The 16,944-nt window shown below is 42.9% G+C and overlaps 1 protein-coding gene across 1 annotated transcript; it reads right to left on the bottom strand.

Annotated features, from left to right (window-relative positions):
• AMDHD1 (amidohydrolase domain containing 1) lies at positions 1-16,933 on the bottom strand. The gene is made up of 9 exons (XM_036865500.1): positions 16,732-16,933; positions 14,867-14,973; positions 13,412-13,476; positions 11,158-11,435; positions 8,852-9,077; positions 7,750-7,874; positions 2,579-2,672; positions 1,813-1,973; positions 1-170 (listed from the first exon to the last, which is right to left on the bottom strand). Exons 1-9 carry the CDS (start codon positions 16,866-16,868, stop codon positions 83-85), a joined length of 1,281 nt encoding a protein of 426 aa, XP_036721395.1. The 5' UTR covers positions 16,869-16,933; the 3' UTR covers positions 1-82.
• Positions 16,934-16,944: the final 11 nt, after the last annotated feature.

Genomic DNA, 16,944 nt, shown 5'->3' with positions numbered 1-16,944 from the left:
TAAACTACTAAGGTATTTTAACTTTTAATATAACTGTACTGACTTATACAGTAGAACCGTGTGCTCTTTCCTTACAGATCAATCATTTTTTATAGATGACTTTTCCTTTAGCTATAACATAATCAATTAATTCGTGATGGCCTCCAAACTGGTAAATCAAATGCTCCCATCTAGAAAGAAATCAAACATAAATGGATACAAGTCAAAATTATCACTCTGTCAATAAATGCTAATTTCAAAATACATTCTCTAAAAATTTGTTTACACTTAGTAGTTAATATTTGACCTTTTTAAAAAATGGTAGAGTACCATGATAATTAGTCTATGATAAATCCAATATTGTTTAATGATATTAAGTATTTGTTCTTAAAATATTTGATTCACATTAGAACAATGACTCTAGATCAGTGCTTCTCAAACTTTAGCATGTATCTTTTTCACCTAGAAGACTTTTTAAGACAGAGATGCTAGGCCCACTCCTGGAGTTTCTGGTTTGGTAGACTGTCCAAGAGGCCTGAGAATTTGCATTTCCAGCAAATTCTCAGAGGATGCCCTTGCTGCTGGGACTGCACTTTGAGAACCACTGTTCTGGACTAGGAGTTGGCAAACTGTGGTCTGTGGGCCAAATCTGGCCTGATGCTTGCTTTTTATTGTTCTTGAGCTAAGATCGTTGTTTTTTTTTTAATTTATTTATTTTTTATTTATTTATTTTTGGCTGTGTTGGGTCTTCGTTTCTGTGCGAGGGCTTTCTCTAGTTGCGGCGAGTGGGGGCCACTCTTCATCACGGTGCGCGCGCGGGCCTCTCACCGTCGCGGCCTCTCCTGTTGCAGAGCACAGGCTCCAGACGCGCAGGCTCAGTAGTTGTGGCTCACGGGCCCAGTTGCCCCACGGCATGTGGGATCCTCCCGGACCAGGGCTCGAACCCGTGTCCCCTGCATTGGCAGGTGGATTCCCAACCACTGCGCCACCAGGGAAGCCCCAAGCTAAGATAGTTTTGTTTGGGGTTTTCTAAATTATGACTTAAAATGAAAAACAAAGACAATAATATTCTGTGACATAAAAATTATATAAAATTCAAATTTCAATGTCCATAAATAAAGTGTTATTGGAACAGTAAAAAAAAAAAAATTTTGCTTTAGTTAAATGATGCATGAATGGTAACATCAGCATCACTTTCGATAGAGACAATGGCTTATGACCCTCAAGAGTAGAATTATGGAGCCACTCTCTTCTGTGGAACATGAGGTCCAAGGCCTGGCAGAGGCTTGCTAGGGTCCAGACACCATAGGATTCACAACTTTAAGATTTAGAACAATAAAACTCAACTTGTTACACTGGAGACCCAGGAGGCAGCAGGCTGTGAGTGAGTAATACAAAACAAGAGGCAGGAAAACTGAAGCAAGGCTTTTGGGATCCAGCAGGAATGAGAAGTCAGCGAGGTAATGAATCAGCACCAGGATGACAAGCCAGAGTTGGGACCTGCGTGGCCCAACACAAGCAGAAAAGGTCAGAACCCAAGAAGAAAAACAAACACAGGCCAGAGGGCACAAGTCCAAAGTCCAGGTAAACAGAGCAGAAACCTGGAGATCTATGAAAGATATAAGATGGATGAAGAGACCAGAAAAGTTGGTCTACCCTGCAGTTTAGGACCTGGAGGGAGACTTTTTGCTTAGAAAGGGGTGACACTGAGAAGACTGGGTAGCTGCTGAGCTTATACAGAGCCTGATATTAATCAGTGGAAAAGGGATTTAAACCAAGTCTCCATATTACAGTGGGTGTACATTAAAATGGCTCAGCTGGGAGAACACTCACCTGGATGAATTGATGATAATGAGATCTCCCTGTTTTCCTACTTCCAAAGATCCATGAGTGTGAGACTTTCCCAGGGCATAAGCGGCATTGATGGTGGCAGCAGCCAAGGCCTCGGGCATGGACATTCTCATGTTCACACAGGCCAGATGCATGACCATCGGCTAAGACGGGAAAAGAAAAGCATTGGAGAAAAGCAACAAAACAGCAGCTGCCACCTAGGACATTTCTCAACACAGCACAACAAATAATGATAGTTAAATGTATAAGTGGAGCTGACTAAATTAGTATGAGAAAAGTGAAATTTACATTTACACGTAAAGATTCTTATGCTTTGGGAAAGATTCGTTTATTATAGAGATTACTTACCCATCCACCCCCTATATGTATTTAATATTTATTTATTACTTTTCAAGGCCACTTACTGTGTAAGATGAAGCTCACCTCCACACTTACTTACTAAAACTTACTAAACTTCTTGGAGATTATGCAATTCTGAGAGGGGAAATAGGTTACTGTAAAACCACTATGCCCAAAGGCTGCATCAAAGCATAGTATCAATAGAACCTTCTCTCTCCTCTCTCAGCCTGGAGGCATTCAAGTGGCACAGAAATATCCAATTACACTGCTGTCCACACTCTTTTCTTGTTCCACAGGAAAATCTTTTCAGATCTTTGAAACATTTTAACAGTTAGTGAAATATTTTAAAATTATTTATATGCTTGGTAGAAGTTTCATAGACTATGAAAGGCACATTAAAAGTAATTACCATTGAAAAACAATACGCATTAGGGTTGAAATCGCTGCCCAGAGCGACTATTACCCCTTCATCTAACATTTTCCTGGCTCGAGGTTGCTTCAGTCTAAGGAGAGGGAAAAAAATGATGTCAGTCTCTAGAAGTGGAACTTTTGAAGAACAGATGTTCAGAGTTGAAGCAGACTTAAGATATCCAACCCCTTCGTGTTCTGGAAGAAGAAACAGAAACTCAAGATTAAGTGATTAGAGGTGGCGTCCAGCAGAACCCCAGGACTCCTGATTTTTATCATCCTGCTTTTGAAATCACTTGGCTATAGCTAACTTTTTAAATTTGGGATTATCATGACAATCTTTATATATATTCAGAGATTCTTGCGAAGGGAGAAAACTTAAAATTGTTTTCAAATGTAATAAACTTTTTTTGATTCCCAAATATAAACAATGAGGTTTAAATAATGCTTTCTAAATTAACATTTTGTAATTTTTTGTTCATATCTCTCCCTCCCCTTTTTTGGGGGGGAGAGGGGGTCTCAAACATTATTATAGGTCCTTCAAATTTCTGAAGGCCCAAGAAACTAATATGTAAAATATTTGTGCTCCTTCCTGGATTGGGTATCACCCTGACCTCCTTGCAAGCTTTTTAAAGTAACTGCTCTAAGAGGAAGTTCAAAGGCCTATCTACTATCACCAGGCTTTACTGGAACAAACAGTTAATTTTCCTGGCAGGTTGGGCTTTCTCAGACAGGTATTCTAAGGGGGCCTGGGCTCATTCTAGGGAGGCATCGTGGAGCTGTTAGAAACTATGCCAGTGTTTGTTCAAGTCTCATAATGTTGGGGAAGGTGGGTGAACAAAATCATTTGTGCTAAGAGTCTATAGGTTTATAGGCAAGATTGAGGCTTATTGGAGAGAGGGGCTCAGAGGAGCCTGAATAAAGTTTGGTCAAGGAGAGACCTCCGCTGGGAAGCCTTCCGAGTCACCTTGTTGGCCCTCATTTCCTCTGGCTTCCCCAGCACCCCACACACCTCCATTTTAGAGACAATAGCTATTGTTTCATGACAATGATAGAGCACTGGTGCTCAGCCATTATGAACCTGTACTGCCCAGGAGTTGTCTTTAGAAAAAGCTCCTGAGGGTAACCCTGACCCCTCCTTTGAGACCCTACTCTAGCCTTCAGTTCAATTTGATTGATCGGTTGGTTGTAAAGTATTGAGACTACTACAGCTGCCCCTCTGCTGGAAAGTCCAGCAGGGGCTAAGGATCACTGAAAGGATGATTTCTTTTTCTTATAATTTGTCCCAGCACCCAGTCCTGCCTCTGGCTAATTAATATTTCTGATTGAATGAATGAATGATACTGTTATATTCTAGGAGTGTACTAAATATGGCAAAGAATAGAATAACTTTGGGCTTCCCTGGTGGCGCAGTGGTTGGGAGTCTGCCTGCCAATTCAGGGGACATGGGTTCGGGCCCTGGTCTGGGAGGATCCCACGTGCCGCGGAGCAACTAGGCCCGTGAGCCACAACTACTGAGCCTGCGCGTCTGGAGCCCGTGCTCCGCAACAAGAGAGGCCGCGACAGTGAGAGGCCCGCGCACCGCGAGGAAGAGTAGCCCCCGCTTGCCGCAACTAGAGAAAGCCCTCGCGCAGAAACGAAGACCCAACACAGCCATAAATAAATAAAAATAAATAAAAATTAAAAAAACAAAACAAAACACAGAGGCCCCCATCACTGCTCATGAAACCATTGTTTAAAAAAAAAAAAAGAATAACTTTATAGCTGTGCTCAGAATAGGTTTTATTTATGTTTTATACAAAGTCCACCTAAGTTTGGCATTCGAGGCTCCCCACAAGCTGAGCCCACACTTCTTTCAGGGCCTCCTTTCTCATCCCTGCCCTACCCAATACTGCCCTCGAACCACTGGGGTTTTCTATTTGTACATTTCTGAGTCTGCCGTTCTCCTTGCCTAGAATATCCACCCCTCCCTGAAATGCATTCATATTCCCAGGCCCAGCTCACATCTCGCCCACCCATGCTCACTTTCCCTGGCCACTCAGCCAGAAGTGATTATCCTTTTCATTACCTCTATAGGTCTTACTGTCTATTCATTTATCATGTTTCATATGCTTAGACTGCAAATTCCGTGAAGGACCATGTGTGTCTTATTCACCATTGTGTCTCTAGTACCAGCACAGTGCCTAGTATTAATAGCTGATCGATTATGTTTTGTTAAAGGAATTCTTTAATTTTTTATTATTGTGTTTGCATTGCACTTCAGTTTTATTTTCTCCTCAAAATACAGGGACTTCTTGGCAGCCTCAATGAAAAGCATACGGTATCTAACACACGGAGATCAATAAAACTTGCCTGGTCATTAATTCAGCCAGTCATTCTAAAACCATCCCATTAGTGAAAACTCTGTGCCACGCACTAAAGCCTCAGAGTCATCCTTGAGTTGTTTCTCACAGGCCACATCCAACCCATCAGAAAATCTTGTTGGCTCCCCCTTAAAACTATATCCAGAATCCAACTCATTTTTATATCCCTCTGCTACCATCTTGGATCCAAGTCACCATTATTGCTTGCTAGGATATTTGTTAAGACCATCCTAACTGGCTTTCCTGCTTCTACCCTCAAGCCCCTTAAAATATATTCTCTTCCTAGCAGCCAGAGGGATTTTTTAGAAAAATAAGTTAGATCATGTCGCTGTGCTTTTAACCACTCTCAGTGGCTTCCCGTGGGCTTCCTGTCTGCACCATGAACTCAGCCCTTCAAGAACTGCCCCTCTTTCTGGCCTCGTCTCCTATCTCTCCCTGCCTGGCTTGTGCCTCTCTGGCCTCACTCTGTTGTTCCTCAAATACCCTCAGTGCATTTCTACCACTGCGCTCACCGTCCATCCACTCAGAACACTCTTCTAGTTATCCCGGCTCCTTCCCCCAGATTTGGCTTGCTCCCTCACTTCCTGGAGGTCTCTGCCCAAATGTCCCCTCCTCCGAAAGCCTTCCCTGACCACCCTAAAAACACAGCACCCTCCCCTCAAACACTCTATCCTCTCGCCTCACTTGGATTGTTTTCACAGCACCAAGCATCACCTGACATTTTCTATGTTCATTGGTCGGTTTGCACATTGTCTGTCTCTCCCCATTAGAATGTAAGCTCCTTGAGGACAAGACTCTGTTTTACTTGTGGCTGGATCCACAGTGCCTAGAACAGTGCCTGACAAGTAGTGGGCCCCCAACACGCGTGTTGAATACAGAAATTAATCAAGGATTGGGGGTACAGAGGTGACACTTGCCCTTGAAGCATTCCCAGTCTACGACAGGCAGTTTCCAGGACCACTTAAAATAGTGTTTCTCTGCTAGGACAATGTGTGAGAGAGGTGGGTGAAGCAGAGATACAGAGTGAGGAAAGGGTAGACGTTAAAATTGCCCTGCCGGTCACTCTGATGGCCTCCCCTCCCTTTCCCGAACTGCTCAAGGAGGAAAAATATATGTATGTACAAGGCAGTAAAATTATAAAGGGGGCTCCAGGTAAACTAAGGTGAATGTGTCCTGAATAAATTTAAATATTATATACAAAGATGCATAAAATAATGATTAAAAGAAGCCCTTGAGTGGCATAAGGCAATGGTTATTCTGGAAATGAGAGTCAAGAGAGTTCAGGGCGCAGCTGGGAAACCTGCAGGTTCCTCCTGATGGAGAGATCAGAGAAATACAGAAACAGAGAAGCCAGGGAAGAGCGTGGCCTTCTCTTTGGTTGCCCCTGTCATCCAAGCAGGATGCTAAACCCATCTTGTGGTGACGGCACGTGGCAGCTGCCACTGGCATAGGGACAAAGTTCAGACTTTTAATGCTGAACTGCCCTCCAGCACCACAAGTCTCAGATTTTTGCTCTGTCTTAAGAGATTCAAGGTGAGTTAAAGGAATCCTTTTCTTTTGTAAAAACTTATTCCTTGGGTGGTGGAAAATTAACCAGATTAAGCCTTGATGACTCTGATGACTATTGAGATTTGCAAGAAAAGCAGCTGATCATACTGAGAATAGTTATTGATGGATATTTCCTGACGGTAACCTACATTATGTCTACTCTTTAAGAGAATAGTAATAAGAGAAATCTATAATATTTTATATATATGTGTATAAAATCATAATAAATTTGAAAAAAGCACTGTAATATTCCTTTCTTCTCCCTTATAAAAGTTACTTGAACCTGTTTTTCCAATCCCTCAGGCAGAGTTTCTCAATCGTAGCACAATTAATGTCTTGGACTGGATGATTCTTTGTTGTAGGAGGTTTTTCCGTGCACTGTAGGATGTTTAGCATCATCTCTGGCCTCTACCCACTAGATGCCAGTGACACCTCCCAGTTGTGACAACCAAAAATGTCTCCAGATACTGTCAAATATCCCCTGAGGAGCAAAATCACTCCAAGTTTGAGAACCACTGTCCTAAGGCCATAACTGCGGAATCATGCCCCTCCCCACAAAAAACCATGTATCACAACCGCAGAGTAAGCATCCAGTCCTAAGAGGAAATCAACTGCCTCTTGAATGCTGGACCTTCTGACCACAAATTCGGTGGCTGTCATGGAAGTGGTTCAATGAGTCAGGAGACCTCAGGTCTCATATTTGAACTGGAGCAATGGCCGTGATAAAAGATGGACTACATGGGCTCAATCCATTGAGGGCACACAGCCAAAGCCCCGGGGAGATGCCACAAAATATACTTAGACATCTCTTCTTTCCTCCCACTCCCAGGATTTATGAGGATTATGGTCCCCACTTGTATTCTCTTAGAAAGCAGCTCATTCAGATTCAGAATACTGTGAAATATCCCTAATATCTTATGCATGTTTTTTAAAGTATAAAGCCTATATCACTATTTTCTAATTATAAAAGTAATGCATATTGATTTTTAATTGGAAAATTCCAAAAATGAGGAAGAAAGAAAAAGAAAGCACCACTCTCCCCAGTAATCCCACCACTCAAACACAATTTGGGCCTAAGCTCCTTCCTCAGGGTAATTCATTACAAATATCATACCAGTATTAGCATCTTCCATGAGCTAAGTTTTCCTGATCTGCATTTTTAAGGGATTTGTAAGGGTGATGAATATTTGGGCATCTTAGAAGTCTGTGTCTCCACAGCTTATACTTGCAGCTCTCATGTTGCGGGGAGAAACAACCTCACCTCAGCATGTAGGCCGTGGTGGGCAGGAGGACAGCAGAGCACCTGGCCGCTGCCATGGCAGCAATGCCTTCATCACTCACTTCTTCCAGGTGACTGATTGCCTTGGCTCCCAGTTCCACCCCGAGCTAAGCAGAATGGACAGAGAGACAGAGAGAAGTTTCACCAACAGCAACAACAAATCGATAACATGCCAGCAAATGGTTTTTCCTGCAAAAACAAACAGCACTCTATTATTTTCTTGCCAACTACCTCTCAAGAGCACAAGCTCGGTGATCTGAAGTGGGCAGTGTTGTGAAGTGGATCCAGAGATATTTAGGAGGAGAACTGGGAGGACTTGCTGGTTAGCTGAAATGCAGTAGGTGAGGGGGAGGGAGGAGTCAAAATGATATTCAGGGTCTCAACTTAGGCAACAGATGGATAATGGCATCATTCACTGGGGCAGGAAACACAGGCAAGATTTGGACGTGATATTAAGAGATCATATTGGACATGTGGTGGTCGAGACACATGTAGAGTATCTACATCTGTATTTATGCCCCAAGGGCAGTTGTTTATGTAGCTCCAGGGCTTAGAGGAAAGAGCTAGACCCCCAACTGCAGGGATTTTGTGCGTCTTACTGCTGAATTCTCAGTGCCTAGGAGAGTGCCTGGCACACAGCAGATATTCAAATATTCGTAGAAAGCATGAATAAATTAATCTGGAAAAGACATATAGATTTGAAAATCATCCTGTGGCTATTAATGGTATGCTCCACTAAAAGTCCTCTGGATGCTGCCACAGAAAGACCCTAGAAGCTACATGTGGAATTAACAGACTGAGCTAGGGTGGCTTTGTGTGCCAATCAAAATAGGTTGTGAATATAGTAAATGAGATCACAAAGGTACTTCTTTTTTCTACTAGTATCACCAGAAGGAAATAATAAAAATAAATGATCAGCAAAAAAGTCTGGGATTCCAAGGCTCAACCGCACCAACCTGCACATATTTCAAACAAATTTCCCCATTCTCTATCTTTTCAGAAGGTTACTCCTTCCTTTGAACAAACTCATTAAGTTTTCCACAGCACAAGTGTTGACAAAGGAAAAGCAAAAGGTCACCCATACCTCAGCAGCCTTCATTGGGTGGAGTTCATCCCCATGGAAGTTAATCTGTAACCCTATATCTTTCCCACTTTGAAGAATCCTTCTGGTGGAATCGAGATCAAAGACGCCCTTCTCACAGAACACATCTATATTGTCAACGTGTATTTCCCCATTTCTGCCAAGTTCCTTCAGCTTTGGGAGGTGGTTATTGATGATGTCATCAGCGGCTTCAGCAGCAGTTTTTCCTCTGAGGGAAGAAGAAAGTGAGATTACCGTGGGCAAGTTTGTTTTTTTTTTTTTAATTGGAGAAAGGGTTTTTTTGGCACTTGGAGAACCTGAGAAATTGTAGGTAAATGACCCCAAGCCTCAGAAAGGTAAAGAGAAGATCAAAGCTATAACTCAGGACTCTTAGCAATCAGGATGAGCCTACATAGCAGAGGTATTGATAAGACTTCTGTACACACTGACCCTATAGGCAGAGACTCAGATGGTTCATCCATTCTGGCACATCTGGGTTGCCTTTGGGAATGCCTGGCTGAAAAACTCAATCTTCTTGTCAAGGACACGTAGAGGACATCCTGGATGATTCCCTGACAACCCAACCGTGAGCCCCTTACCTGGGCCAAGCTATTACCCTGACTTTTTCTTCCTCCACATTGTTTCTAGAAGCATCTGCCTAAGGCTTTCTGTCTCATCAGACATAGGGGAGGAAGATAGTAGGAGGCCCTGAAATTCTTTCTAAGATTCTGGGGTAGTTATATATGAGAAAGGTCTGGGCTTTTGAAGTCAGACACAGAGCTGCACCACTTGCTAGCCGTATAACTTTGGACACATGATGTAGACGTCATTTGGTATCCTCTGGGCCTCAGGCTTTATCTTCGGGGATCAAGATCAGACCTCAGAGGCTCACTGGCAGATGGAGAAATTTTCTGTAAAACTTCAGCCTTGTATTTGGCACACAGAAGGCTCTCAGCAAAAACCATCTGGGTGGGTAGATAGAGGTGGACTCTGAGGAGACAGGTACTTATATATGCTGTTTCTAGTTCTCAAGACAACCACACAGGATAAGGGTGTTATTTAGCTGATTTACAGATAAGCAATTCATGTTCAGAAGAGTTAAGTGATCAAAACTTAATTCAAAATCACCCAGCTGGAAGTAGCTAAGCTAGACTCGAACCCAGGTCTGGTGTCCCTCCAAAGCCTGAGACTTTTCTGCCATGTCACATTGTCTTTCCTACTAAAAAAAAAAAAAACAGACTATAATAGACAGGATATCCCAAAAGTCTTAGTGCAGTTTCAAGCCATAATAATTTCGGAAGTATAAATGCTAAAAACATACAACAAACATCATTGGAAATGTTAAGTATTTATATTTCTTTTCTACTTAGTTCTGTAAATCTTTCATAATAATTTCAATGTTAATTTTTTTAGTTCCTTTGATTAAAGATGGTAAATGAAATATTAACATTAAAATTTTATTTGTCAAAGTTCACAGAAATAAATGTAAAAATTTTTTAAATGATTAACCTTAAATGATTTAATTATTAATATGATTTAATTAAATGGGCTATTTATGTGATTAAACCATTTTTGTAAGCCTGCAGCATTTATTATCTAAGTTAGTTATCACAATTTAAAACTGCGCTAAGACTTTGGAGACGCCCTGTGAATTTTCAAGTCCTGGATTTCTTTTGGATCGTTTGGTTCTGGGACTGAGGGCCTGCTGATCTAGTAATTCCGGGACGGATGAAATGCAGAAGCAGAAGGGGAGAGAATTCTCTATAGCAAATCCATACAGGAGGAACTTTTTAGATAAAGAGGAAAGCTGAAAAATACATTTACAGCAATAAAACAAAAATGTTTGCTGCTAAACAAGCAAACAGATGAACAAAAATAAAAACCTCCCTAAGTCATCTTGACTTCAAGATTTGATCTACCTCCCATGGAGTGTTACTCAGTTCCTGAAGTGCCTTTGTGCTCACTGTCATGGGAAACTATTTAAATTCATATCTGTCATTTTAAAGGACCTATCAGGGGAATTTCTTTTTGTTAACCAAGAGTTTTGAACATCTCCTCTTCCTTCACTATTAAGGAACTTGCAAACGGATGGGTCTGGTGGGGCCCGCCTTCCTAAACCCACGTGTGTGAGATGCCTGAAGGTTAGAATCAGAGCACCTTTCCAAAGGCTCTAACTGGTCCCTCTGCAAGAGCTAATGTGCTGGTGCACCTTCACTCCCTGGAGAACGCAGCCCCACTAAGGCACCACATGAGCCCTTCTGCGTTCTCACTACCCTGAGTTAAACCCCGGTCCCTTCGGCTGACGTTACTTTGGCACCGAGTGAGCCCCGCAGTAAGTGGCTGAGATGCCGATGTCCAGCTCCCGCCGTGCGCGCTCAATCACGCGTAGCATCTTGAGCTCCGTCTCCAGGTTGAGGCCGTATCCGCTCTTGCATTCCACCAGCGTCGTCCCCGCCCTCATCATGCACCCAAGCCGCTGCCGGAAGGAGCTGAACAGCGCCTCCTCCGAGGCCTGGCGCGTGCGCTCCACCGTGAAGTTGATCCCTCCTCCAGCCTGGTGGATATCCATGTATGTGGCTCCTGCCAACTGAACACACGGTTCACCCTTAGGTCTGCAAAACGCAGGGAGGTTGCAGGCAGGTCTACAGAACCTACGTACAGGGGTGATATTCGACATGACTGACAATCGACATGGCACAGGCACCAACCGATCAGGAAGGATGGTGGGGCACACAGCTCTGGAAGTCCCTACTCTGCCGGGGTGGTGGGGAGTTGCAGGGGTCAGAGGTGTTTCAGGAAGGGACTGGGGTGGCAGAAATGGGAGATGTGGGGAGGACTTGGGGCCTCAGGCTAGAGACAGTTTACCAACAGGTACAAAAGTATTTCGGTATTTTAACAACCCAGTCAGTCCCGGTGTGTACCAGTTAGTCTCAGTACCTATGAGAAAGCAAAGCTTAGGCGATTAGGGACCTCACTGTGGTTATTCAAGTCCCCACTAGGAGACCCAGAGCATTTCCACCCCTCAGTATTTGGCCACCTAGAGTTTCGGGCCTGACCTCTGTCACTCAAGCAAATAAAGAGGCTCTTTCTGGGATCCCACTGGACCCCTGTTACTCTGGGCAGCAAGGAGTGTGTGGTGCAAACAAAGTGTGCCGGCCTGGGGGGCTCCCTTAGTCACACCCTTCCCTTCTGTTCTTAATTCTGTCACGTTCAAGTTATTGCAAACTCGAGCTTTTAAGGAAAGTTTCAATGGTTTTATAATAAATGATCTTCGTTCATTTCGTGTTAAAAAAAAAAACCTGATGGGTTGGGCCCTTTTTGCATCACTTTCTGCATCACAGAATGAGAGAATTGGACCGTAAATCTCTAAGGTTGATTTTTGGCTCTGAAATTCAATGATTTAATAAAGCCTTAAAAACAGTTCTAGATTGTTGAGAAAGGTAGACAGTTTTTGAAGAAATTTTTTCTTTTTCTGAAATAATCCAATTTAGCTGTTAGGCTGCACAGGTTTTTAAAAAACAGTGTGAAGAAAAGACATGGAGGGAACAACCTGAAAAGGCTACGTACTGTAGGATTCCAACTCTATGACATTCTGGAAAAGGCAAAACTATGGAGACAGTAGAAAGATCAGTGGTTGCCAGGGACTGGGGGGAGAGGGGGATGAATAGGCAGAGCAGAGAGGATTTTTTGGGCAGTAAAATTACTCTGTATGATACTACAATGGTGGGGGCATGTCATTATACATTTGCCCAAACCTAAAGGACGCACAACACCAAGAGTCAACAGTAATGGAAGCTATGAACTCTGGGTGATAATGATGTGTCAGTGTAGGTTCATCCATGGTAACAAATGTACCACTCTGGTCAGGGATGTTGAAAATGGAAAAGGCTGTACTTTGGACAGGGGGCAGGGAGCAGTGGTATATGGGAAATCTCTATAGCTTTCATTCAATTGTTCTGTGAACCTAAAACTGCTCTAAAAAATAAAGTCTACTAAAAACAAGGAAATAAACAATGTGAAAATGGCTCAAACCAGGGATTTGAGGCTTGACTGCAGCTAATTAATGACTGACAAAGACTACAATTTATGTTTCTTAATAAGTCTCATTTTTCTGGAAAAAAAGTGGGAACAATATAAGACATTTTATTTTTGTGATTAATAATATGTTTTTCCAAGTTTGACCCCAATGAATGGTGATTTTCAAACTGTTTCCTGGAGTCCCTTCAAAGGCTACCAAGGGATGGAATGAGGAAAAGAAAAGAGAGGAGAAATTAGTGAGCAAAGCAGGTCAGCTCTATTTTAAAAGGAGGATTCGGCAGCTAAAACATCTTGAAAACTATTATACTTGAAATGACTGATAGCCCTGGGCACAGTATAAAGATTTGGTACCAAGCTATAAATTGGTTAATTTTGTTGTAATTTATTTCCATAGTCCAAGCCAGTAAAAATGTCCGTTTAAAAGACATGTAGACATTTGTTGTAAAGCCTAACAGCCTACAAACTCTAGAAAAACACGTCTATATTTGTGCTTTATTTTGATTTGCCATTGTTTATTGCAGTTACCTTCATCGCAAACTCATGAACTCTTTCACCAGCCCATACTGGATGTGTGTGTGCATCCACTAAACCTGTAATCAATAAATCAAATCACGTTTAAAGTTAAGAAACAGAAAGCACTTAGACAGCAGGCAGACTCTACTATACGGTTCTTAGGAAAGCATGATGGTGGTCAGCCGTCTTGGAGGAGGGTGGAGAAGGGAGAATTTGTCTGTGTGGTTCCCAGAAGACTCCCTGCATGGTTGGTCTAGAAGGCTCTAATGGAGGAGTGTGACTCAACATGATGAAAATATCCCCTAAAGAAATACAGCTCCTTTTGCCCAATAAATCCATGCTCACCAAGCAACCTTTTAAAACAGGATGTCAAATCTATTAGCTGAGCAAAACCAAGGACTATATGACCAAGGAAGAATCTGGGTGTGAAAAAGAATAACACTATCTCTACACTCAACTTTGAGCAGGAAAAGTATAAAACCAGAAAGATGAATCTTTCTTTAAGAAAGAAAAATATTTTAATTCAAGAGAAACTATAAAATGGTCACTTGAAACTTTTGTTTATCCCGGTACAATTTGGTAAAGTCTGTCCTTCCAGAACATTCAAAGTGCCTTATGGATTAAATGGCTCATTAGTGGTTCTGATCGGAGTAAAATCAAAAGTCCCTACCATATATTCTCTACCATATTCTGCTCTTTCTCATGAAGTTTCACCCTGACTTTCTCTCCTGACCCCCAAGGGCCAGATAGTAGAAGCTCTGTCAGATGCGCACAGCACGCAAGTATAAATCCTAGCCTCTGTGTTTGCGCAGAACTCAAAATTTGTGAAATTTGTTTCAGAGGATGACATAAAGCCATAAAACATAGAAAATGTAGGAGATGATGGCTAATAAACTGATTCTGTTATCAATCACTAAAGATACAAATGAACTTCAGTGAAATCTCTAGGGTTTTTTGGTTTATGTTTTTTCTGCCTGGAGATGGGTCCTTTGTTTCATACTCTATACAAATTTAGAGTATATTCTGGAATTACAGAGAGCAATTTGCTGTCTTTGCCTCCCCTATGCCATGGATTAATAAAATTCTTCCAACAGCTTTTGAACCCAAACCCAGCACAGCTGGTTCTCTTCAGCATATGAGTGGGAAGAAGTGGAGTGAATGAATGCGTGTGATTCCCAGCTTGCCCTTTACCTGTTTAGAGATCTTGGGTAAGATATTTCACCCTTAAACATCAGTGTTCTAATCTGCAATGTGTAGATAATGATACTTACCTTACAGGGCAGTTCGGTTTCATTCAACATGTAAGTGCGTTTGTAAAGCAGCTAGACATTTACTAGTAGAAATTCAATAAATGGTAGCTATTATATTTTCATATTATTGTGAGACCATGTTTAAAACAAGCTACTACTCTTCCTCTTTACACTACTAAAACTGCTTTCAGGGCTTTACTGAAAAAGAGGTTGATACCTGGCAAGATGCATTTCCCGGTACAGTCAATTCTTTCTTGAAATGTTTCTTCTGAAAACTGTTTTTGGATAGCATCAGCAGGACCGATGGCTTTTATGAACCCATCTCTGAATAAAAATCAAGAAATTATTACTAACTTTGGGGGAAATATTGTGAAAATTTTGACCAATGATCATGTTATCGATGCCTTTTGGTGTCAGTCAATATTTATTGTATTTCCTTCTTGAGCATGTATCTTTGGAAATTGACTCTAGCCACATGCAAGGCAAAAAGTCAAATCAGGTGTAGCAGAGATTGCTAATTGTTCCCCAAGATCAATGTTCCCTTTTCCCACAGTGCTAGATTCCTAAATTTTAGCTGGAGGCATGACCACCCAGAATAAAGACTACCTTTCCGTGTCTCCCATCAGCCAGGTGTGGCCATGTGACTAAGTTCTAGCCAATAGGATCGTTTTCTCTGCCTACTTCCTACTGGCTGGAATGTAGACACCATAATGAGAGATGGCACAGCAATCTTGGACGTTGGAGTGCCTGTGAGCAAGAGGGCAGTGCTCAGCTGAGCAAGACAGTAGGGGTCTGGATCCTTAGAACTCCGTGGAGTATGGCCATCAGCTAGTCCTAGGTTCCTACATCCATGCAATTCTGTCACCTCATTTTAACAAATTTTTGACGGTAACACTGGGGATGTTTTTATTCCTTCGTTAATTAAAAACAAACACACACGGAGTCCCTAAAAGCTGGGCTCTTACACAACCCTAAGCAGCCTCAGATAAGGGATGAGACTTGTGTAATCGCAGTGCCATGAGCATGAGCTCTCCAATTCAGATGGGCACCCAACCCCCATTCCCACTCCAAGTCCACCCTTCCAAACTTTGGCTGTTCTTTTATTCTCAGAAGTTTAAATGAAAATAACTGAAAATGTGCTCTCTTTCTGGTGGCTGAATCTTAATTATCTATCACCCCAAACCATCGCCATCTAAACGTTTTCTGTGGTTCTCAAGCTTTGGGGTGCAGACGAAGGGGGTGGGAGACGTGCTTTGTAAAAATTCAGATCTCAGAACTCCACCCATAGAGATCCTGATTCAAAAGACCTGGGGATAGGTGGGGACGGGGTGGAGGGGATTGGATGAAGGTAGTCAAAATGTACAAACTTCTAATTAGAAGATAAATAAGTACTAGGGATGTAATGTACAGCATGATAAATATAATAAACACTGCTGTATGTTACTTATGAAAGTTGTCCAAAGAATAAGTCCTAGGAGTTCTGGTCACACGGAAAAAATTTTTTTCTACTTCTTTGAATTTGTATCTATATGAGACGATGTTCACTATACTTACTGGTGATCATTTCACGATGTATGTAAGTCAAATCATTGCGCTGTATACCTTAAATCTATACAGTGCTGTATGCCAATTATATCTCAGTAAAACTTGCAAAAAAGAAAAAGATCTGGGGATGGGGGGGGGCGGCATCAGAAGTCTGTCTTTAAAAAAAAAATCTCAGGCCGTCTGAGGCAGGTGGTCCCCCGTCCGCACTTCAAGAAGCATTGGAGAGAACCCCTACGCCTTCAGATTGCTGCAATTATATTTTATCAGCAGAGGCGGGATCTTGATGCTCCCCAGTGGAATGTGGAGCTTGAGAGAGGTTTCTTCAACTGAATGACAACCGGAGGCGGCCAAATACATTAGCAACAGGCGCCTAAAAGGCAGGCGTGCCAATGACTCCCTGGGTGCGGAAAGGCTGTTACCGCGTTCCCCTCCACAGCGCACAAGTTACAGAAAGAGCACCAAGCTGGGCCTTGGCTGACCGGTCCCCCCAGCACACGACCCGGGGCGCCCGCAGCTCCAGAGCGCGCGGCCACTTACGTGCCCACCACCAGGCTGGCGCCCTCCAGCACCGCCAGGCTGCGCAGCGCGTCCCGCGCCAGGAAGCGCTCGCCGCGGGCGCACACCAGCACCACTTGCCGCGCGTTCTCCAGCAGGAGGCGGTGGCCGCCCGCCATGTCGCCGCGCACCGCAGGTCTAGCGGAGGCTGCGCGGCTCTCGCCGCGGGCGGCAGCAGGGGGTAGAGGGGGCAGG

Source organism: Balaenoptera musculus, chromosome 10 (genome assembly GCF_009873245.2).
Source record: "Balaenoptera musculus isolate JJ_BM4_2016_0621 chromosome 10, mBalMus1.pri.v3, whole genome shotgun sequence".
Lineage (NCBI taxonomy): Eukaryota > Metazoa > Chordata > Mammalia > Artiodactyla > Balaenopteridae > Balaenoptera > Balaenoptera musculus.
The sequence above is the reverse complement of the archived record's forward strand: the minus strand, read 5'-3'. Positions and strand labels throughout refer to the sequence as shown.

What these genes read in the sequence shown, in the direction of transcription:
- AMDHD1 (XM_036865500.1), bottom strand. Translation starts at nt 16,868, where the DNA reads ATGGCGGGCGGCCACCGCCTCCTGCTGGAGAACGCGCGGCAAGTGGTG. An exon ending in TTCATGAGTTTGCGATGAAG is followed by an intron (nt 11,436 to 13,411) that starts GTAACTGCAATA and finishes CCGTGTGTTCAG; the next exon opens with TTGGCAGGAGCCACATACAT. An exon ending in ACCCAATGAAGGCTGCTGAG is followed by an intron (nt 7,875 to 8,851) that starts GTATGGGTGACC and finishes CATTCTGCTTAG; the next exon opens with CTCGGGGTGGAACTGGGAGC.